Genomic DNA, 24,520 nt, shown 5'->3' on the forward strand with positions numbered 1-24,520 from the left:
TTTGATGCCAGCGCTGCCATTTTGGAGTTCAATGCTCCAGCTAATGCTACCTCTTAACCTCATGCAGTTGAACATGTGTTCAGCAGCAGGATGGATCGAGCCACCAGTGCTATTTAAAGGGATCATCAACTCCTTTCAGGTTAGCTGCTGATTAATTTCTGCTGGCAGTTGCTGTAATTGTAGAAATATTTGGTGGTTTCTAAAGTTGTTTCAAGTTGCTGAAGTGTGCAGGGAATGGTGTAGCATCTGCTGAAGGACTTTGTCCTGACTTTGAGGATTCTGCACTTGCTCCTAGACATGGGTGCAGTAATTTGCATCCTCTTGGAAAGCATGACAGGGAGAATGAGCAGAGGTGACACAGAGCAGGATAAGTTGCTGGAAGAGGGAGGAGGAGGAGGAGGAAGAGAAGGGCTGTCAGCAGAAGGACATATCTATCCATGGTGTTGAGAGAGAAATTCCCCTATCTGAACCTCAACAAGAAACAGTTTGTTGGACGTATCCACTTCAGTAAGGAGGTCCTCACTGAAATCTGACACCTACTGCAACCACAACTGCCTTAGCACAGGTTGAGGACAGCTTTGCCAGTAGCTGTGAAGGTGATTGTGGCTGTGAACTTTTATGCATCAGTCTCCTTTCAGGATGGAGCAGGTGATATTTGCAACATCTCCAAGTTTGCCATCTGTTGTTGCATAAGGAAGGTAACTGAAGCTCTGTGTTCCAACAGAGCTGAACATATTTCATTCTCTCTTGCCAGAGACAAGCAAGCAGAGAAATGACATGGCTTTGTGTGGATTGCAGACTACCTCATGATGCAGGATGCTATTGACTGCACAGACGTCTCTTTGCCAACTCTGAGATATACCACAACTGAAAGGAATTTCACCCTTTCATGCCTAACTGATGTGCAACCATAGGCAGTGAGTCATGCAGGTCAGTGACGTGTATCCTGGCAGCTGACATGGTGTCTTAATTCTGCAGCAGTCCATTGCACAATCAAAGCAAATCAAAGGATGGGTACTGTGTGTCAGAGAATATCCTTTGACAACATGGCTCACCACTCCGATTTGCAATCCATATCTATGGGCTACAGACATTTAGTGATAGCCATGCTGCCACATGAAGTGACATTGAGCAGATCATTAGGATGCTTACATAATGTTTCCACTGCCGGGAGCATTCTGCGGGAGTCCCGCAGTACGCGGCAGAGACCCGCAGTGGACGGCAGAGCCCCGCAGTACGCGGCAGAGACCCGCAGTGGACGGCAGAGCCCTGCAGTACATGGCAGAGCCCCGCAGTACACGGCAGAGCCCCGCAGTGGACGGCAGAGCCCCGCAGTACACGGCAGAGTCCCGCAGTGGACGACAGAGCCCTGCAGTGGACGGCAGAGTCCTGCAGTGGACAGTAGAGCACCGCAGTGGACGGTAGAGCACCGCAGTGGACGGCAGAGCCCTGCAGTGGACGGCAGAGCCCCGCAGTGGGCGGCAGAGACCCGCAGTGGACGGCAGAGCCCCGCAGTGGACGGCAGAGCACCGCAGTGGACGGCAGAGCACCGCAGTGGATGGTAGAGCACCGCAGTGGATGGTAGAGCCCCGCAGTACGCGGCAGAGCCCCGCAGTGGACGGCAGAGCCCCGCAGTGGACGGCAGAGCACCGCAGTGGATGGCAGAGCACCGCAGTGGACGGCAGAGCACCGCAGTGGATGGCAGAGTCCCGCAGTGGACGGCAGAGCCCCGCAGTGGACGGCAGAGCACCGCAGTGGACGGCAGAGCACCGCAGTGGACGGCAGAGCACCGCAGTGGACGGTAGAGCACCGCAGTGGATGGTAGAGCCCCGCAGTACGCGGCAGAGCCCCGCAGTGGACGGCAGAGCCCCGCAGTGGATGGCAGAGCACCGCAGTGGACGGCAGAGCCCTGCAGTGGACGGCAGAGCCCCGCAGTGGGCGGCAGAGTCCCGCAGTGGGCGGCAGAGTCCCGCAGTGGACGGCAGAGACCCGCAGTGGACGGCAGAGTCCCGCAGTGAACGGCAGAGTCCCGCAGTGGGCGGCAGAGTCCCGCAGTGGGCGGCAGAGTCCCGCAGTGGGCGGCAGAGCCCCGCAGTGGACGGCAGAGTCCCGCAGTGGGCGGCAGAGCCCCGCAGTGGGCGGCAGAGTCCCGCAGTGTGCGGCAGAGTCCCGCAGTGTGCGGCAGAGTCCCGCAGTGGGCGGCAGAGCCCCGCAGTGGGCGGCAGAGCCCCGCAGTGGACGGCAGAGCCCCGCAGTGGACGGCAGAGCCCCGCAGTGGGCGGCAGAGACGCGCAGTTGATGGCAGAGCCCCGCAGTGGACGGCAGAGCACCGCAGTGGACGGCAGAGCACCGCAGTGGATGGTAGAGCACCGCAGTGGATGGTAGAGCACCGCAGTGGACGGCAGAGCCCTGCAGTGGACGGCAGAGTCCTGCAGTGGACGGCAGAGCTCCGCAGTGGGCGGCAGAGTCCCACAGTGGACGGCAGAGCCCCACAGTGGACGGCAGAGTCCTGCAGTGGATGGCAGAGTCCTGCAGTGGGCGGCAGAGCCCCGCAGTACACGGCAGAGCCCCGCAGTGGGCGGCAGAGCCCCGCAGTACGGGCAGAGCCCCGCAGTACGGGCAGAGCCCCGCAGTACACGGCAGAGTCCCGCAGTACGGGCAGAGCCCCGCAGTACGGGCAGAGTACCGCAGTACACGGCAGAGCACCGCAGTACGGGCAGAGCCCCGCAGTACGCAGCAGAGCACCGCAGTACGCGGCAGAGCCCTGCAGTACGGGCAGAGCCCCGCAGTACGGGCAGAGCCCCGCAGTACAGGCAGCGTTCCGCAGTACGGGCAGAGCCCCGCAGTACGGGCAGAGCCCCGCAGTACGGGCAGAGCCCCGCAGTACGGGCAGAGCACCGCAGTACGCGGCACAGCACATGTCAAGATTCATGACGGTCTACAACATGCTGAACAATCTTGCACAGCCCTTACCTTCAGGTAGAAGGCCAGCAGCTGCGGAGGAGGAGGTGGAAGAGGAAGAGGAGGGGGGGAGGCGGAAAGGCAGGGGCAAAGGACACAGCCCCTTTCATACTGGGCTCATCCAACAGCGATACCAGTAAACGCATCCCAATTCCACATTCCACATTCACCTTACCTTCCCTCTGTCACTAGCCATCACGACAGTCACTCAGCCACAACGCAAATATAAAATCCAATAGAAAAATAAACATTCCAAGCAAAGTTTATAAATTAAACCATGCATATTGCATACACACATTAACTAATCAGCTTTGTGCATTCCCTAAGTGTCTGTCTTTCATAAGCCTTCCCATGTCTCATTCTCCTATGCAGTGTTGTCCCAGAGCCTGCAGCATGGCTAGTGAAGGGTTGCTGACTTTCAGTGGGGGAGACTGCAGATGTTCCTGCAGGATGATGCTCTGACCCTAGAAGACCTAGTTTTGGACTACACCATCTCTGCATGAACAGCAGCATTCTAGACTTGCTGGCTATCTAGTGATAACAAGAGCATTGGCAGAGTGGCAGTGATGATATGCTGAATGTTGTCATTCTGAGAGAGGACAGCAATACCCAACGGAGACACAGCCACTTCCAAGGGGCAACCCCCCAACAATCCCAGTAATGTGTTGGAGGACAGATTGCTGGACTTTAGTGACCCTTGCAAGACCCTTTGAACACTGGTGTTCATAACAATGATGCAGCAGGCTGAGATTGTGTAACAGCCAGGTGAGCTTGCAGGAGATCAGTTTGAGCTTCTATAGTAGCAAGCTGATCTTGCAATAAAGAATTCTAAGCTTTCACTGCAGCATTCAGATTTTGGCTTTGCTGCAACGGGAACTGACTCATCAGCTTTCAAATGCTGTATCAAGGGTGTGTCCACCAATGTGCTAATGATGGGCACCACTTCCCTGCTGCAAGAGTTAGCTCCGCGCTCTGTGCAAAACCCCGTGTCATGTTGGTGGCAACCCCCCTGCTCCTTGACCTTACACGCAGGCTATCTGGCAGACCAGCCAATGCATCATGCATTTCCTTGTGCATACGCATTAATATTTTTCCATAGCCCATCCCTTCAAAGTGTTCATTTGAGTCCACTGCAGCAGAACTCTTGTGTGACTTCGCACTCCGGTGAGCTGGTATGGGCTCTATCTTTGCCTTCTGCCCTGGCTTTGGGGCATTCATGCCCAGTCTCACCACATGCACATCCTGACTCTATGCTATCCTGTTAAGTAGGTGAAGTGTCAGTGTCTGTGCTGATGGCTGCAAATGTGAGAGCAAGTGATAGGATTTCTTTTTCATCACTGTCTTCCTTCTATTTCTTACTCTTCCATCATTGTCTGGCCAGGTGCCAGTTTTTGGGTATCTGAAAGGAGAAAGGCACAAGGGTAGGGTTGTGGTGAGTGGAGGGGGAGGAAGAAAGAGAAGCATGCTTACACTGTCTGAAGCTTGTCACTCAGAAAAGACTACGGGATGAGGGGGAGCTGAATGTGAGGATGAGGATTAGGTATGAGGATGGCACCATTGAAGATGGTTTTGACCGCACCATTAGCCACAGCCTCAGTCATAGCCGCTCCAATAATGTTGACCACTGCCTCTCGTACCAGAATAAGAACATGCAGCCCCCCCCTGCCCATTGGGTGCTGCTGCCTCCGGTTGCCATTTTGTCCTGCAAGAAAGCGGGTGGTGTATCAGTGAGTGTAGGGCGATGTGTTTGGGTGATGTGGTTGTCATGATTGAATATCTGGTAGTGTGTGACATGTGGATGTGAGACTTGCAGCAGTGCCAAGTGTGTGAGACTGCAGTGATGCAAATGTATGCCAGGCATGAGTAGTGCTTGATAGAGATTGTTCATAAGTGAGTAATGGTGATGTGATCAATTCAGCAACGTCTGAGGCTAGTGTTCTAGTGGTTCACTGGTGGGATATGGCATTTGAATATGCATTCACTGACCTTGACTGTCATGGCACATCTTGTGGTACAGCATCCAGGTCTTCAGGGCTAGATTCCTGCTGTTGACTTCCACAGTTATCTTGCCCCACTGGTTTTGCCAAGCTTGTCTCTTGAATATCCGTCCCCCTGTGGATACAGGACATCTCTCCTCCTCTGCACCTCCTCCCTAAGGTCCCTAATGCAGTGTCTGAAAATCTTGAAGACTGCTTTCTGTCATGTTGTGCCATTATTGAGTGCTTCCCATTTCAAAATCACTTAGAGAATGACTTCTAGCACCTGCTGCAATGGTAATGCTCCTTCACCTTAAGAGGTGCAGGCTGGCTTTACATAATGGAGGCTGGCTTTATGTAATGGAGGCTGGCTTTACATAATGGAGGCTGGCTTTATGTAATGGAGGCTGGCTTTACATAATGGAGGCTGGCTTTATGTAATGAGGGCTGGCTTTACATAATGAGGGCTGGCTTTATGTAATGAGGGCTGGCTTTACATAATGAGGGCTGGCTTTACATAATGGAGGCTGGCTTTACATAATGGAGGCTGGCTTTACGTAATGGAGGCTGGCTTTACGTAATGAGGGCTGGCTTTACATAATGGAGGCTGGCTTTATGTAATGGAGGCTGGCTTTACGTAATGAGGGCTGGCTTTACGTAATGGAGGCTGGCTTTACATAATGGAGGCTGGCTTTACGTAATGGAGGCTGGCTTTACATAATGGAGGCTGGCTTTACGTAATGAGGGCTGGCTTTACATAATGGAGGCTGGCTTTATGTAATGGAGGCTGGCTTTACGTAATGAGGGCTGGGTTTACATAATGAGGGCTGGCTTTACGTAATGAGGACTGGCTTTATTTAATGAAGGCTGGCTTTAACTCTTGCTTGTCTCTCACAACTTTATGCTCCCTGCTCAAGCATACACAGCTATTCAACAACATGCTTATCCTTGGCTGCACGCTACAGTCACTGAAAATAGCACCCATCACAGAGCTCCTTCAGAAGGAATGGACAACTGTTTTTGCACCCCATCCAATTTCACAGTCACTATCTATGTTTTCTGTTTGTTAATTAAATAACTGCAATTCTGCTTCTCTCCTTTGCTGCTTCTGGCTCTTCAGTGTAGCTGTCTCTGGCTCTTCATATTGTACCTCTCTGTCTCTCTTTTTCTCTCTCTCCCCCCACTATTCCTCGCCCTCTCCCTCTTCATGCCTCTGTTTATTAGACTGGAATGTAGAATTTTTTTAAGTCACCGACATTATGATTAGTAATGCTAATAAGCCACCAAATATGCCTTGCCCATGCTAGTAAATCATAGCTACCCCTTCAACATGAGTTGGGGACTTCAGTAACCTGGGGATAGGACAACAGTGAAGCCACAGGTAAACAGGTGCTAGAAAGGACATTTTATCCAGAAAAATACCTACTTTTTCGATCCAAACTATTTCTGGCTGGGCATTATGTATAAGCTTCTGAAAAGGATGTTTCTATAAAGCCTGGTCTCACTCTGTATTACATTCCAATGGAGCAATATGGGTTTAGACCTGGCTGTAACATGTGTGACCAGATAATTGCAACCCACTTCAATGCTGGTTATCAATGAGAACTCAACACAATAACAAAAACAACAACAGCTTATGTTTCTATAGCTCTAATGTAGTCAAAGGTTCCAAGGCAATTCACAGGAGCATTTTCAAACAAAATTTGACATTGAGCCACATAAGGAAACATTGGGACAAATGACCAAAAGCTTGGTCAAAGAGGTATGCTTTAAGGTGCATATTAAAAGAGAAGAGAGAGGTAGGGAGACAGAGAGGTCCAGGGAGGAAATTCCAGAACTGGGGACCGAGACAGCTGAAGGCATGGCCACCAATGGTGGAGTGATTAAAATCCAGGCGTGCACAAGAGGCCAGAATTAGAGGAGCACAGATATCTCAGAGGGGAGCTGGAGAAGATTACAGAGATTAAGAAGGGTGAGGCCATAGAGGGATTTCAAAACAATGTTTACAATTTTAAAATTCAGGTGTTGCTTAACTAGAAGCCAATGTAGGTTAGAAGGATGGGTGGACGGCATTTGGTGCAAGCTGGAATGAACAGCAGATTTTGGATGAGCTTAAGTTTATGGAAGGTGGAAGATGGAAGGCCAGGCAGGAGAGCATTGGAATAATCAAGTGTAGAAGTAACAAAGGCACAAATGAGAGTTTCAGCATTGGATGAGCTGAACTGGGGAATATGGTGATGTTATAAGGCGGAAGTAGGCGGTGCTGGTGATGGAGCCAGTATGTGGTCAGAAGCTGATCACAGGGTCATATATAACACCAAAGTTGCAAACAGTCTGTCTCAGCCTCAATGGCATCAGTCTTCCTGCACCGGTCTTCCTAATATTTAGTTGGCAGAGAGGGTAGAGGAGTTGAGAGAGGTGGTGAGGTAGAGCTAAGTGTCATCAGCGTACATGTGGCTTTTGTGGACTTGAAATCAGCATTTGATATGATATGGAGGGATGAACTACTGCTGCAAACCTACATTGCTCCTCCTAACAGCCATGCTCAGCGGTCGCAAATTCCATGTATGAAACAAATTAACAGAACTCAACCATCGAATAAGGGGTTTGTGCAGAGCTCAGTCTTGGCACCATCACTTTTTAATGTTTATATCATCCCCTCTATCCAGTCAAGGAAATTTGGTTGTCTAGTTGACCTTGTTATAGTCATTCAGCGACAACTCTTGCCCAAGTGAAAGGCATGTTCACAGGTTTACAGAAAATAACTTGCAGGTTGTTATAAGCTTTGAGGGCTTTGTCTAATTCCTCAGAAAATGCTTGTCTCTGTATTTCATTTGAGCAACAAAATGCTTGAGTGATCCCTTCTGTAGTATTGAATTCAGGCACAAGTACTTCCAAAATGAACTTGTTGTTCTGAATAGTAGTCACACATACCATTAACCTTTGATGAAAACAGCAGCCAAGATAAAGATTAGATCAACTTAATCAACCAGCTGGCAAGCAGATGCTTATACTCTGCAAACCACCACCTTACCCGGTTTTCTCTGGAGCCCTCCAGAATTGACAGGAACTGTAAATATAAATCTTATGAATGTACAACTGAATACCCTGGTGAGAATCATCACAGGAGTGCTGAAACCAAAACCATCAGACTGGCTTCCAGTTTTAGCACATTTTTTGTTACCACTTCAGAAGAAAAGCTGCAAGAATCAGTGACTACAAACCAGGTCCTAGAAAACTTAGTTCTGCCCATCAATGAAGATCTGTACATGTCTTACCTTCAGTTCAGCAACCCACCCTAACCTTAACCCTAAGCTCCCCTCCCCATCCCCTTCTGATTAGCAGCCAAAATTCTCAAAACTCAGAATTCCCACCCAAAGGGCAGTGACAGAGGATGTAGGAAACCAGCAGGGTCAGGAATCGAGACTTGATCATGGACCCCATGGATGAGCCACCTGGCTTCACTATATCATGTTTAATAGGGGTCACCGCATACAGCGTCAGGATTTATTACAGGTGCCACATCCCCTTTCTATATAAAGGAAGACGATGAAAAGATATACTTGCCATTGCGGGAGGGCAGCCAAGGTTCACCAGACTGATTCCTAGGATGTCAGGATTGTCGTATGAGGAGAGATTGGGCCGACTAGGCCTGTATTCACTGGAGTTTAGAAGAATGAGAGGGGATCTCATTGAAATGCATAAAATTTTGACAGGGCTGGACAGGCTGGATGCAGGGATGATGTTTCCTCTGGCTGTGATGTCTAGAACGAGGATTCACAGTCCCAGAATACAGGGTAGACCATTTAGGACTGTGATGAGGAAAATCTTCTTCACTCAGAGGTAGTGAACCTGTGGAATTCTCTACCACGGAAGGCTGTGGAGGCCAAGTCACTGAATATATTTAAGAAGGAAATGGATAAATTTCTGGACTCTAAAGGCATCAAGGGGTATGGGGAGTGCGCGGGAGTATGGTGTTGAGACAGAGGATCAGCCATGATCATATTGAATGGCAGAGCAGGCTCGAAGGGCCGAATGACCTATTCCTACTCCTGCTCCTATTTCCTATGTTTTTGTGTAACAGCTTAAAATAATCGGTTTCAAGAAAAATTCAAACTCACAGTCATTTATTTTAAGAATGTTTGCTGCTCTTTTTTATCTGTGCATGTCGATACTGAGTCACTGAGTTATATTTCCTGGAGAGAGTGGGTTGTTAACAGCATTTCATTTCAGATGATCAGAGGAGACACATTGCTCTTGCTGGGATGTATTACACCTGATTTTTGCAAATTCTATTTGGTGGATAAAAAAAAACTTCCCTGTTGGGTGTAATGACTGGAATTGAATCATTGAAGGCAAGCTGGCAGATGGCTGGCAGATGTATTCAACTGTTTCCTAAATTATCCTTTTCAAAATCCAGTGGAATCAGACCAACTGGAACTGTGTCATATTTATAGCTCACTAGAGGTAATTCCGTTAAAATAAAGACATTCCATCTCCTCTTTCACGCAATTGGAGTCCTATCCCCCCCCCAGTTGCAGATGTAGTATTGAAACAGCTTTGGGAAGGTCCCAGGTTTAGTATCTGATCTGTACTGTGCGGAATTCAATCAAAGTAGCTGCTGCGTGTTCTTGTCTTTTGGTTCCCAGATGTTGTTAATAATCACACTTCAACTTGGAAAGATCAGAAACTCTTTATGTTTAAATTTATCATGCTGTCTGCTACAATAGAAGGACTGGATTTAACTGGTTCTGTTATATGTCACAAGAGTCTTTAGTACAGCCATAAAATCTGGTCCCTGGAACACTTACGCATAACAATTAGTTCCTAGCTAATTAGTTCCTAACACTTTACAGATATTTACAGATAATACAATGTGTAACAGTAGCAGTGGGATCTCTAAAATTGGGCTCACATTCGTGGGCTAGAAAGAGTAGAAATCAGTTGGGTCTCATAGATATTAACCAATTACACCTGCTTTCAGTGTGGCTTTTTAGATATTGAGGGCAATTTACTTCTTATTATTGCCATGTTTATATCTAGAAATGGGGCAGAAGCGGGACCAAAATCAGGTGAGACACACCCATGGAAACACTGCCAGTTGTCTGCCTGGAGAAGTCGCTGCTATGTTTGTTTTTCCGAACTGGAACTAAGTTTTGCAAAGTTAAAACAGAAGAAGACTCACAAAGAACAAAGAACAAAGAAAAGTACAGCACAGGAACAGGCCCTTCGGCCCTCCAAGCCTGCGCTGATCATATTGCCCGTCAACTGAAACATTTTGCACTTCCGGGGTCCGTATCCCTCTATTCCCATCCTATTCATGTATTTGTCAAGCTGCCTCTTAAACACCACTATCGTACCTGCTTCCACCACCTCCTCTGGCAGTGAATTCCAGACACTCACTACCCTCTGCGTTAAAAACTTGCCCCGCACATCTCCTCTAAAGTTTTCTCCTCTCACCTTAAATATATGTCCCCAAGTAATTGACTCTTCTGGAGTAAGCTTCTGGAAAAAGCTTCTGATTATCTACTCTGTCCATGCCACTCATAATTTTGTAAATTTCTATCAAGTCGCCCCTCAATCTCCGTCGCTCTAGTGAGAACAATCCAAGTTTCTCCAACCTCTCCTCATAGCTAATAACCTCCAGACCAGGCAGAATCCTGGTAAACCTCCTCTGCACCCTCTCCAACGCCTCCATATCCTTCTGGTAATGTGGTGACCAGAATTGCACGCAACATTCCAAGTGTGGCCTAACCAAGGTTCTATACAGCTGCAGCATGACTTCCCAGCTTTTATACTCAATACCTCTGCCAATGAAGGCAAGCATGCCATATTCCTTCCTGCCTTCCTTATCCACCTGCGTTGCCACTTTCAGTGACCTGTGGACCTGTATACCCAGATCCCTCTGCCCGTCAATGCACTTAAGGGTTCTGCCATTTACTGTATAATTCCTGCCTGTATTAGACCTTCCAAAATGCATTACCTCGCATTTGTCCAGATTAAACTCCATCTGCCATTTCTCCGCCCAAGTCTCCAACCAATCTATATCCCGTTGTATCCTTTGACAATCCTCTTCACTATCTGCAACTCCTCCAACCTTAATGTCGTCTGCAAACTTACTAATTAGCCCAGTTACATTTTCCTCCAAATCATTTATGTATACTACAAACAGCAAAGGTCCCAGCACTGATCCCTGCGGAACTCCACTAGTCACAGCTCTCCATTCAGAAAAGCACCCTCCTACTGCTACCCTATGTCTTCTATGACCAAGCTAATTCTGTATCCATCTTGCCAGCTCACCTCTGATCCCGTGCGACTTTACCTTTTGTACCAGTCTGCCATGAGGGATCTTGTCAAAGGCCTTACTGAAATCCATGTATATAACATCCACTGCCCTTCCATCGTTGATCATCTTTGTCACTTCCTCGAAAAACTTGATCAAGTTAGTGAGACACGACCTCCCCTTCACAAAACCATGCTGCCTCTCACTAATACACCCATTTGCTTCCAAATGGTAGTAAATCCTGTCACGAAGAATCTTCTCCAATAGTTTCCCTACCACTGACGTAAGACTCACCGGCCTGTAATTTCCTGGATTATCCCTGCTACCCTTCTTAAACAATGGAACAACATTGGCCATTCTCCAGTCCTCTGGGACTTCACCGGTAGCCAGCGAGGATATAAATATTTCTGTCAAGGCCCCAGCAATCTCCTCCTTTGCCTCCCTCAGTACTCTGGGGTAGATCCCATCTGGCCCTGGGGACTTATCCACCTTAATATTCTTCAAGACGCCTAACACCTCCTCTTTTTTGATCTCAACATGATCTAGGCTATCTACCCACTCTTCCCTAGACAAATCGACTGCTAAGTCCTTCTCTTTGGTGAATACTGATGAAAAGTATTCATTTAGTATCTCTCCCATTTCTTCTGGCTCCACACACAGATTCCCACCTCTGTCCCTGAGTGGGCCTACCCTTTCCCTGGCTACCCTCTTGCTTTTTACATATGTATAAAAGGCCTTGGGAATTTCCTTAATCCTGGTTGCCAGTGACTTTTCAAGAACCCTCACGACCAAAACTCGAGAAGCACGGGAAACAGCATGGAAAAGCTGGCAGCTGCAGAGACAGCCCAAGTTAAAAAAAAAATGGTGACTGTTCTTAAAGCTGCAATGCATTTTGAATGGTAAATACAAGAAATAAGGCTATGGACAGAAAATTGGCATACTTCTATTTAGGTGGCCAGTGCTCCTGCCTGAAACAAGCGGGGGTCTAATAAATATCTGCAAATAATGAATATATGCAAATCATGGTTAAATGACAACCCCAAGCTTTTCACTTCCACTTTTGTCTCAGCTCATATCGCTACCATGAGTTCCTAATCCTGTCCACCAACCATAGGCAGCACAAGTCAGGAGACGCCATGTCCAGCAATATTTAAAGGGATCACTGGCAAAATATTGGAAAGTTTTGGGAGGCATTGTGCTTAAGATGACCATAAGACATAGGAGCAGAAGTAGGCCATTCAGCTCATCGAGTCTGCTCCGCCATTCAATGGGATCATGGCTGATCTGATAATCCTCAACTCCACTTTCCTGCCTTTTCCCCATAATCCTTGATTCCCTTACTAATTAAAAATCTGTTTATCTCAGCCTTGAATATACTTAACAACCCAGCCTCTACAGCCCTCTGCTGTAAAGAATTCCACAGATTCACTACCCTCTGAGAGAAGACATTCCTCCTCATCTCTGTCATAAATGGGCGACCCCTTACTCTGAGATTATGCCCTCTGGTCCTCAACTCTCCCACAAGGGAAAACAATCTCTCAGCATCTACCCTGTCAAGCTCCCTAAGAATCTTATATGTTTCAATAAGGTCGCCTCTCATTCTTCTAAACTCCAATGAATACAGGCCCAACCTACTCAACCTCTCCTCATAAGAAAATCCCTCCATTCCCAGGATCAACGTAGTGAACCTTCTCTGGACTGCCTCCAATGCCAGTATGTATTTCCTTAGCTAAGGGGACCAAAACTGTTCACAGTACTCTAGTTGTAGTCTAACTAGTGCCTTGTATAGCTTTAGCAAGACTTCCCTATTTTTATTCTCCATTCCCTTTGAAATAAAGGCCAACATTCCATTTGCCTTATACTACCTGCTGAATTTGTATGCTAGTTTTTTGGGATTCATGCACAAGGACCTCCAAATCCCTCCGTGCTGCAGCTTTCTTCAGTCTTTCTCCATTTAAATAATATTCAGCATCTCTATTCTTCCTGCCAAAGTGCATAACCTCACATTTTCCCACATTATATTCCATCTGCCACATTTTGGCCCACTCACTTAACCTATCTATATCCCTCTGTAGACTGTTTGTGTCATCCTCACCACTTGCCTTCCCACCTATTTTTATGTCATCCACAAACTTGGTGATAGTACATTCATTTCTCTCATCCAAGTCATTAATATATATTGTAAATAATTGTGGCCCCAGCACTGATCCCTGTGGCACTCCATTATTTATAGGTTACCATCCTGAAAATGCCCCCCTTATCCCAACTCCCTGTCTTCTATTCATTAGCCAGTCCTCTATCCATGCTAATACACTACCCCTAACACCACGGGCTCTTATCTTATTAAATAGCCTAATGTGTGGTACCTTATCGAATGCCTTTTGAAAATCCAAATATACTACATCTACTGGATCCCTTTTATCTATCCTGCTTGTTACCTCCTCAAAGAATTTTAATAAATTTGTCAGGCATGATTTCCCCTTCATGAAGCCATGCTGACTCTGCTTGATTAAGTTATGTATTTCTAAATGCTCTGCTATTACATCCTTTATAATAGACTCCAACATTTTCCCAATGCCAGCTGTTAAGCTAACTGGCCTATAGTTACCTGTTTTTTGTCTCCCTCCCTTTTTGAATAAGGGTGTTACATTGGCAGTTTTTCAATTCTCTGGGACTTTTCCAGCACCTCAGGGCTCTTGAAAGATTACTACCAGTGCATCCACTATCCCTGCAGCTATTTCCTTTAATATCCTAGGATGCAACCCATTAAGTCCAGGTGATGTATCGGCCTTTAAAAAGTACCTGGATGAGCACTTGGCATGTCATAACATTCAAGGCTATGGGCCAAGAGCTGGTAAATGGGATTAGGTAGGTAGGTCAGGTGTTTCTCACGTGTTGGTGCAGACTCCATGGGCCGAAGGGCCTCTTCTGCACTGTGATTCTGTGATTCTGATTCTTTAGCCCATTAGTTTCCCTAGTACTTTTTCTCTAGTGATAGTTATTGAATTTATTTCCTTCCCCCCTTTTGCCTTTTGCTATTAGTGTCTTCTACCGTGAAGACTGATGCAAAGTATTTATTCAGCTCCTCTGCCATTTCCTGGTTCCCCATTATTATTTCCCCAGCCTCATTCTCTAAGGAGCCTATATTGACTTTGGCCTCTCTCTTCCTCTTTATATGTTTAAAGACGCTTTTACTGTCCGTTTTTATATTACTTGCTAATTTACCCTCAAAGTTTATTGTCTCTCTTTTTTTTTTGGTTATCTTCTGTTGTTTTTTAAAACTTTCACAATCCTCTGGCTTACCATTAATCTTGCCACATTGTATGCTTTTTCTTTCACTTTGATACTATCCTTAACTTCCTTGGTTAACCATGGTTGGTTTATCCCCCTCCTACAATCCTTCTTCCCCACTGGGATGTATCTTTGTTGTGAGTCATGAACTACTTTCTTATATGTCTGCCATTGTTCATCAACCATCTTTTCTGCTAATCTTCTTTCCCAGTCCACTCCAGCCAACTCTGCCTTCATTTCTTTGCAATTACCCTTATTTAAGTTTAGCACAGATGTTTCCAAACTAAGTTTCTCACTCTCAAACTGAATGCTAAATTCCACCATGTGGTCACTGTTTCCGAGGGGATCTTTTACTCTGAGATCATTTATTAAACCTGCCTTGTTACACATTACCAGATCCAAAATAGTCTGATCCCTAGTTGGATCCACAACATATTGTTCTAGGAAATTGTCCTGAATACATTCTATGAATTCTTACTTGTGGCCACCTCTGACAATTTGATTTTCCCAAACTACATGGAGATTAAAGTCACCATGATTAATATGTTGCCTTTTTTACATGCTCTCATTATTTCCTGATTAATTCTCTGTCCGACAGCATAGCTACTGTTAGAGGGGCCTATAGACTACTCCAACCAGTGTCTTCTTCCTCTTGTTATTTCTTACCTCCACCCATATGGACTCCACATCTTACGATCCAAGATCATTTCTTGTTATCGTACTTATTCCATCTCATACTAACAAATCTACCCCACCACCCTTTCCTTCCTGCCTGTCCTTTCAAAAAGTCATATGCCCCTGAATATTTATTTCCCAGCTTTGATCTCCTTGTAACCATGTTTCCATAATGGCTATAAGATCATACCCATTAATCTCTATTTGTACCATTAATTAATTTATTTTGTTCTGAATACTACGCACATTTAAGCAAAGAGCCATTAATTTTGCCTTTTTACCATTTTTTCCCCCTTTGACCCAATTTGCTGCTATTTTTAATGTTTGTGCACTCTGTCCCTTCCTGTCACACTCTGGGCATCATTGCCTAAATAGCTGCCCTGCAATGCCGCTATATCCTTTTGCTTTGTAAGCCTACTTAACCCCTCTCCAGATCCCTCCCCCCCTCTATTTAGTTTAAAGACCTCTCTACGGCCCTAGTTATTCAATTCGCCAGGACACTGGTCCCAACATGGTTCAAGTGAAGCCCATCCCACCGGAACAGGTCTTTTCTACCCCAGTACTGGTGCCAGTGCCCCACGAACTGAAACCCATTCCTCCCACACCAATCTTTGAGCTGCACATTTAACTCCTTGACTTTATTTAGCCTATGCCAGTTTGCCCGTGGCTCAGGTAGTAATCTCAAGATTATTACCTTGGAGGTTCTGCTTTTTAATTCAGCTCCTAACTGTTCAAATTCTTTCAGCAGAACCTCCTTTCTAGTTCTATCAATGTCATTGGTACCAATGTGAAAAACAACAACTGGATCCCTCCCACTCCCACTCCAAGCTCCTCTCCAGCCCTGAGGAGAGGTCCTTAACCCTGGCATCGGGCAAGCAACATAGCCTTCGAGACTCATGCCCATAGCTGCAGAGAACAGTATCTATCCCCCTAATTATATTGTCCCCTACCACCGCTGCAATTCCTATTTCCTCCCCCAACTTGAATGTCTCCCTGTACCAGTGTGCTGTGGTCAGTTCGCTCATCCTCCCTGCAGTCCCCGCTCTCGTCCACACAGCTTGCAAGAACCTCGTAACTGTTGGACAATTTCAGGGGCTGAGGCTCCTTGAAAGCTACCCCTGGGTCCCCATACCTGCCTCACCTGCACTCACACCCTCCTGTCCCTGATCACAAACCAAATTTGAATGGTCTAACCTGTGGGGCGTGACCGCTTCCCGGAGCAAAGTGTCCAGGTGACTTTCCCCCTCCCTGATGTGGCGCAGCGTCTGCAGCTCAGACTTCAGCTCCTTAACTCAGATCTGAAGTTCCTCGAGCTGCAAACACTTACTACAGATGTATTTGCTCCAGATGACCTTGGTATCCAGCAGTTCCCACATGCCACAGCAGCAACACTTCGCCCATACTGCCATCACTATCTTATTATATTTAATTTATTAATTAATTACTGTAGTATCCCTGCTCTTTACATTTCATTGAATTTAATTATTTACACTAGTGTCGATCTTATACTTAACAAGCTATTTTTAAGAAAGAGAAAATAAAAACTAGAGATCTAAATATTAGCTATAGACCTTAATTTTAATCTAAAGACTAGAAATACTCACCAATCCAACTCACCAATCAGCTGCTCCCCACGCTCTTTTTAAATGAAGTCTCCCCGCTCTGTTTTAAATAAAGTCCATACGCTCACCCGCTCTCTGTTTTAAATAAAGTCCATACGCTCACCCACTCTCTGTTTTAAATCGAGTCCACACGCTCACCCACTCTCTGTTTTAAATAGAGTCCATACGCTCACCCGCTCTCTGTTTTAAATAGAGTCCACACGCTCACCCGCTCTCTGTTTTAAATAAAGTCCATACGCTCACCCACTCTCTGTTTTAAATCAAGTCCACACGCTCACCCACTCTCTGTTTTAAATAGAGTCCATACGCTCACCCACTCTCTGTTTTAAATAAAGTCCATACGCTCACCCACTCTCTGTTTTAAATAGAGTCCATACGCTCACCCACTCTCTGTTTTAAATAGAGTCCATACGCTCACCCACTCTCTGTTTTAAATAAAGTCCATACGCTCACCCACTCTCTGTTTTAAATAAAGTCCATACGCTCACCCACTCTCTGTTTTAAATAAAGTCCATACGCTCACCCACTCTCTGTTTTAAATAGAGTCCATACGCTCACCCACTCTCTGTTTTAAATGAATTCCATACGCTCACCCACTCTCTGTTTTAAATAGTGTCCATACGCTCACCCACTCTCTGTTTTAAATAAAGTCCATACGCTCACCCACTCTCTGTTTTAAATAGAGTCCATACGCTCACCCACTCTCTGTTTTAAATAAAGTCCATACGCTCACCCACTCTCTGTTTTAAATAAAGTCCATACGCTCACCCACTCTCTGTTTTAAATAAAGTCCATACGCTCACCCACTCTCTGTTTTAAATAAAGTCCATACGCTCACCCACTCTCTGTTTTAAATAGAGTCCATACGCTCACCCACTCTCTGTTTTAAATAGAGTCCATACGCTCACCCACTCTCTGTTTTAAATAGAGTCCATACGCTCACCCACTCTCTGTTTTAAATAGAGTCCATACGCTCACCCACTCTCTGTTTTAAATAAAGTCCATACACTCACCCACTCTCTGTTTTAAATAGAGTCCAGACGCTCACCCACTCTCTGTTTTAAATAGAGTCCATACGCTCACCCACTCTCTGTTTTAAATAGAGTCCATACGCTCACCCACTCTCTGTTTTAAATAGAATCCATACGCTCACCCGCTCTCTGTTTTAAATAGAGTCCATACGCTCACCCACTCTCTGTTTTAAATAAAGTCCATACGCTCACCCACTCTCTGTTTTAAATAGAGTCCATACGCTCACCCACTCTCTGTTTTAAATAGAGTCCATACGCTCACCCACTCTCTGTTTTAAATGAATTCCATATGCTCACCCACTCTCTGTTTTAAATAGAATCCATACGCTCACCCACTCTCTGTTTTAAATAAAGTCCATACGCTCACCCACTCTCTGTTTTAAATAGAGTCCATACGCTCACCCACTCTCTGTTTTAAATAGAGTCCATACGCTCACCCACTCTCTGTTTTAAATAAAGTCCACACGCTCACCCACTCTCTGTTTTAAATAGAGTCCATACGCTCACCCACTCTCTGTTGTAAACGAAGTCCACACGCTCACCCACTCTCTGTTTTAAATGAATTCCATACGCTCACCCACTCTCTGTTGTAAATAGAGTCCATACGCTCACCCGCTCTCTGTTTTAGATGAAGTCCACTAGCACTCTTGCTGTAAATGGCCCTGCAGCTTTTCTCAAGCGCCTCTTGGATTATACTGTGCTTTTTTACTACTTGGATCATTTCAAAGTGATTGTGACAGCTGTAGAATGTTCTAAGATCTTAAGGGGTTTACTGGTAACAAACATGGAGTTGCTCCTGGCTTATGGGATGAGGAGGAGAGGGAGCAGCAGCAGGAAGAGGAAGCAGCAACCAAGCTGCAACTGCATGGAGATCAAATGGAGGGAGGTGTGTTCAGGGGAATTCTTACAGAGTTTATAAACACAGGCCTACATACCTGCATTTCACTGAACAGCAGCGTTTAAGGAGTCAGCACTTCTCTAGGGTGGCCATGACAGAGTTGTGTTGCCTCCTGCAACAAGACCTACAACCCAATGCTAGAGTGTGCATGGCTCAGCCTGTTGAAGTGAAGGTCACTGCAGTCCTGAACTTCTTTTCTCTCTGGCTTGTCCCACAGGGGATATCAGTAACCTCAGTCAGTCTGCAGTTCATGCTTGTGTTAAGCAGGTGGTTGATGACATGCACTTTCAACATTCTCCCCAGAGATATCCTGGGGAAACAACAGGATAGCAGGGGCCTAAGGTTTGTACAGATTGCAGGCTTCCCCCACCCCCATCCCAAGACGTCATTGTCTGCAGCCTGTTGTCCTACAGGATGGCCTTCCACTCCATTAATAAGTGACTAGTGTGTGATCACAAGCATGCAGAAGGTGGGTGGGGGGGTCCAACAGTTATGTGCAGCCATGCCCTTTAGTTCATTGACTTTGGAGCCAATTGCTGTTTAAGGCAACAACTAGCTGTTTGCCAGGCTCTGTACTGACCTTGCATTGTCCCAAATCATTGTACACCAAGAGCATTGAAAATTTATTCAAATGAGTTGACTTTGCTTTGGAGCAACATTCATGCCACAAATGATTGCAATATTGCTCCCTATGTACATTTACAGATTCTCTAGAGAACAGCTAGTTTGGACAGCTATCAACTAGCAGTGGAAAAGACTGAAGTTGGGATCAGTAACCCGTCTTCTTACTGTGTAATGTGAAATGCTTCCGAAAAAAGGAAGGGGAAGAAATAGGCTTTTTTAAAAATTCACACTTACTGGATGAGATAAGAATCAGTTCTCTCTGGTGCCATCCACTATTGTATGACAGTTTTTACAATGAAAATTGAGATCAGTCTGTTTATGTGTACAGCAAAATTGTAAGTACTTTTGTAGAATCTGGAGATTCTTCCTCACTGATGCTGAGGGGCCCAGCTCTTTGTCAGTTGACTCTTATCCTCTGAGTATCAGATGCTCAGTGTGTAAAGAAATCGTGCTTCTGAAACTCATGTCCCTGTAAGAGCAATGAAAATGATGGTGCTGCTCGGAAGGAGAATTCTATTTAAACCAGCTGGGCTGTTTCAGCTCTTTGAGAGGGGAACTTCTGTGAGCACAGCAACTTTCACTGAACTTATCCCTCTCAGAAATACCTACCTGTCGGTAGTTTAATGTGATTCATTTGTACAGTTAGAGCATATTAGAAGAATGTAGCTCAGAGTGTAGCAGCAGCCAAGATACACAGCCATCAAAAGGTTAATACTTAATGCAGTCCAGAGATGCTGGAAGCAGCACAGAAAAACACACTGAAAACAACTGCAAGATAAACTTATCCATATGAGCTTGGCTTCACTTGCTACAGCAGAGCTACAGTACTATTTTAAATTTTCATATTATTTATTTATAAGAACTTTAGTTTTGCCCCATTCTTTTATTACTATTGCATCATACATTCTTCCCCTCAATGTGTTATTAGGCAGATGCCCTTCTCGCTTAATGTCACTCAGCCATCATCACATGTTCCTAGATTTCCTGCAGCGATGATTCCACCCGCGCCCTCCAAAATTTTAGCATGTCCATCAGGCGGTTCATCAGGAGGAGATCTGTCATGGGGGAATCTCTACTTACTTTAAGATCCCCCTCATTTTATGCCATAATTTTGAGTGACTGAAAGAATTGCCTGCCTGATGTTTGATAGGTTCATGAACATGGGGTGTCAGCAAGGTGGTGACAACATATGTCCTCATTTTTCATCATTAGTCTACATTTGTACTGAATTCTCTTCACATTAAATGAGCAGCCAGGGTTGCTGAGCAGTCTGAAGAAGATGGGAGGAAAGAGGATTTAAAGGGCCTAGCATCATGTTTAGAGTCAGATATAATTAAAACTGATTTCTCACTCCTTTTCACTTTTTTTTGCTGCTGCCAATTACTTTGTCATCAGCCTTTGTGTCATTTACTGGGGATGCAATTCTCTGTCTTTCAGGCAGGTTGAATGCTTTTCCATTTGGGAATTCCCTTTTATTCTTGTTTCAAAGATAAAGAAGAGGTAGAGCTATAGAGCTATGGCAGGCTGGTGAGACTACTCTGCAGGTACACAGTGCTGACCTGCCAGTATCCCCGTACCAGAATATACAGGCAGGGGCACTCTTACATGCATTAAACCGAGAAGCGGTGCCTGCAGAGACTATGATTTCCAAGGGAAGCTTTTACTAAATAATACCACATACTGTGAATTGATTTACAGCCCACTTCCACAAGTGCCTCTTGAGTTCATGGCAGCCCTTAACATGCATGCCATGGGGTCATTCCAAGTTCTCATTGGGGATATGAATAACATTAGATAAACAGCTGTGCACAGATGCATTAAAAAATTCACGGATGCATTTTTCTCTAGAGCTAGCAATTCATCTTTCCCCTGCCCCCAAGGACAGCCAGTAACATAACAGGGCAATGTAATTTCATAGAGTGGTAGGACTGCCTAAGCTCCAAGGATTCATTGATTGTACTTATATGGCCATAAATGCTCCCTTTCTCAATCACAATAGAACAATCCAAGTGCCAGAAGCATCAACAGAGAAGCATTTCACTCTCTCAATGCACAGTTCACATCATTAAGAAAGTGAATGGTTGCTTCCCTGGGAGCAACCTACGATATCTTCGCAAAGCCAATTTACACATCAACCATCTTCATGTTGTTTGAGTGAGTTAATAGGGACTGCTACCAAATTTTGAGCAGATTTGTGCTATATTCATTGGAATTAAGTTGAGAGAGGCCAAATATATTTTACAGCTATCGCATTTATTATTAAGTTCAGTTGGTCATGCACTACATAAGACTTCAGAGCTTCAAAACATTTGCAGTCATTATAACACACTAAACACAGCTGTAAATTCATAGGTTTGAGAAAGAAAGTGTGTGTGTATTGTGCCTTATCTCAGGACATCCCAAAGTGCTTCAAACAAATTGAATACTTTGGAAGTGCAGACTTATGGGTAAATATGAGAACCAAATTGTATTCAAACACTGAATAAATAACAAAATGATCTGTTTTTTTAGAGGTGTTGGTTAAGGGAGGAATGTTGGCCATGTGCAGAATGGGTCACTTACTCAATTTACACTTTCACCAGCTCCAATAATGGGTGGAATTTTCCATACCTGCTGGTGTCAGGTGTGTTCGGCCGTGTGAGTGGACAATATGCTGAGAAGGCTGAAAATCAGTTTCACGGCCCCATGAAACCAGTTTGCGATCGTCCGCTCGGCCCATCGATCGCGGGCTGCGTTCCCCACCATTGGACGTTGGAACCTCATTGTAATACATCTGCATATCATTATAAGGCCAGCCCGCTGGAATCACCACCCCCCCCACCCCACTGGATCGTCCACCAACATCGACGTGCAATCACAACAGCATATAAAAGGCGTGCACTTGGTGGGCTGCACCCTGAGGGGAACTCGGAGGTGAGTGCACAGTAATGTCACTCACAAAAGTCACCTGTTGGACTTCAAGATTGAGGCGACTTGGGGGGTTGGGCAAGGGCGGCCCTGCTGCTGAGGTGACTTGGGGTGGGGGCAAGGGTTGCCCTGTGGTTGAGGTGCACTGGCAGGGGTGAGAGGGCAAGGGCTGCCCTGTGGTTGAAAGTAGTGCACAAGCACATCCAGGATGGTGGGGGCAAAGTGGCCATGCATTAGGGTAACCTTGTATAAATTGACCATTCCTCTGCAGCAGCCACATTGACATGCATGGAGTCAGGTCTCTAGCTTATCTGCCCACTCAAGCAACGCAGAGGCATCAAAGTGCCATCAAGTGCTCCAGAGCATTTCACCACTTAGGCACAGTCTGCAAACTAATGAGCCTTTTAGTGGACTGCAGAACAGTTGGGTGACTGGGCAGGTTGTACAATCTCTTTGCCATCAGCCAGTCCCTGGTGAGCAACTTCCAACTAAAAAGCCATTTACATTGACCCCACACTTACTCAGGGGAATGCCCATCCCCACATGGGAGAGAAACAATATCTGTGAGTTTGACTCAGACAAAATAAAATGACTGCAACCCTCACCATCATTACCATGGGCCTATCATATTTCAGACACACCTGGTAAGAAGTCCTTCACAATCTGGTCCCCTCACATAAATGCCAGTGTCAACAAAGCTGCCACCTTGTCCATAATCAAACCATGCCTTCAACGCTGAGAGTAGCATCATGACTTAAGATTTTAAACCCTCTACATGCTGATAGGATTATATGTGCCAGCAAACATGCAGATAAGACATATTGTGCAGGGTAAGCCCACAACTGTGCAACAAAATCTCTTCAAAGAACTTGCACACCATCCATTCTCTGAGGTGGGCACCTTTTATTCCAGGCTCCCATAAACCTCGCATTCCCTCAAAAAGCACATCCTCTGCCAGCTGGAAAGCAAATGCTGCCAAAGTAGTGGGGACAGCAGATGAGCAATGTTCACTGAAGCAAACAAGGCCTGTTGAGCTGTGATGGTTACACATTGGCCAATGAGTGACAGTGCCATGTGGATGACTGCCTTGTAAACAGCACTCATGCTTGAAATGCACCTGCTGCCCAGCATCCATTCATGGAGCCTGATAATTGAGTGTCCCTTAAAATCAAGTTTGGATGGACAATGAAAGATACAAGGAGTACCTCAGTGCTCGAACCTTTGAACACTGGAACCTTATGTGATAGAGCAGAGGAGAAAGAAGCCCTCAGATGCCTCATGAACCTGGCTACATCCTTGCTCCTGATGACTTCACCTCAAGATGAACCTCAGCATGCCACCTTCATTATCACTGGTAAGAATGTCCTTCAAAATGTTATCATTCTTTTGGAGTTCTGTAGTGTGTAAACACACACCGAGCCATCTATGACTGTATGAAAATATATACCAGAAGTGCTCAAATGTGATATATACAATGTGAAAATTGTAACCATGGTAAACTTGTTAGTGCTGTAGGCGAGACAGCGCCCTGCACTCCTGCACACTCCTACTAAGTCCGCCCCCCCATGTTGCCTTGGAGGAGGTGGAGGCTGGCTACTCATTTCTTGGGCTAAACAACAATGAGGAGTGCAGTGGCCAGATTCTCCATACAGGCATCCCATTGGGGACCTCCTCAGACTGCGGCCTCTGCATCTCTGCATGGGTGATGTAGTCACTGGCACTTGTGGAACCTACAAGGGCTCTGGAGGAGGGACTGGTGGGGGGTGGGTGGAAGAAGATGAGGGTGCTAAGAAACTCTCAGTACTTTTACCATCCTCAGTTACCTCCACAGTCCTGGATCGGCCTTCAAGTGGTGTTGATGGGGTTGGCTGCTGGTGCGCAGCAGTCGTCCATTCCAGCAACCAGTGTACCAGCCCTGCATCTGCCCTGTTAAGGGTTCACAGCTCCTCATGTGTTCCATGGTTGTCAACACTCATGCTCTAAAGGAACAGAGCCAGGCTACTGAGGGAGGCTTGCACCCTTTCCTGGCTGAAATGATGCTCTTGCATTCACTCTGAGTGCTGCTGAGTGTGTCTCTCCATGAGATTGGACAATCTCTCATGGTCACAGCTCATGCAGTTGAGTCCCCAGGATAAAGTAGACTCATGACTCCTGGCGCTGGACTCCGCCATTCACAGTCCCAGAGCTGCCACTACATCAGGGAACTCTGCCAGATGCCCACACATCTGCTGCTGATTATCGAAGTACTGTGC

At 46.0% G+C, this 24,520-nt stretch overlaps 1 protein-coding gene across 1 annotated transcript in view; it reads right to left on the reverse strand.

The window, feature by feature from the left end:
* Window positions 1-18,897, reverse strand: part of pomgnt1 (protein O-linked mannose N-acetylglucosaminyltransferase 1 (beta 1,2-)) — an 81,857-nt gene extending 62,960 nt beyond the window's left edge. The window contains exon 1 of the mRNA XM_078561070.1: window positions 18,775-18,897. Within this exon, the coding sequence (XP_078417196.1) occupies window positions 18,775-18,780 (6 nt within the window). The 5' untranslated portion in view covers window positions 18,781-18,897. The remainder of the gene's footprint in view (window positions 1-18,774) is intronic.
* Window positions 18,898-24,520: the final 5,623 nt, after the last annotated feature.

Source organism: Cetorhinus maximus, chromosome 17 (assembly GCF_964194155.1).
Source record: "Cetorhinus maximus chromosome 17, sCetMax3.hap1.1, whole genome shotgun sequence".
Lineage (NCBI taxonomy): Eukaryota > Metazoa > Chordata > Chondrichthyes > Lamniformes > Cetorhinidae > Cetorhinus > Cetorhinus maximus.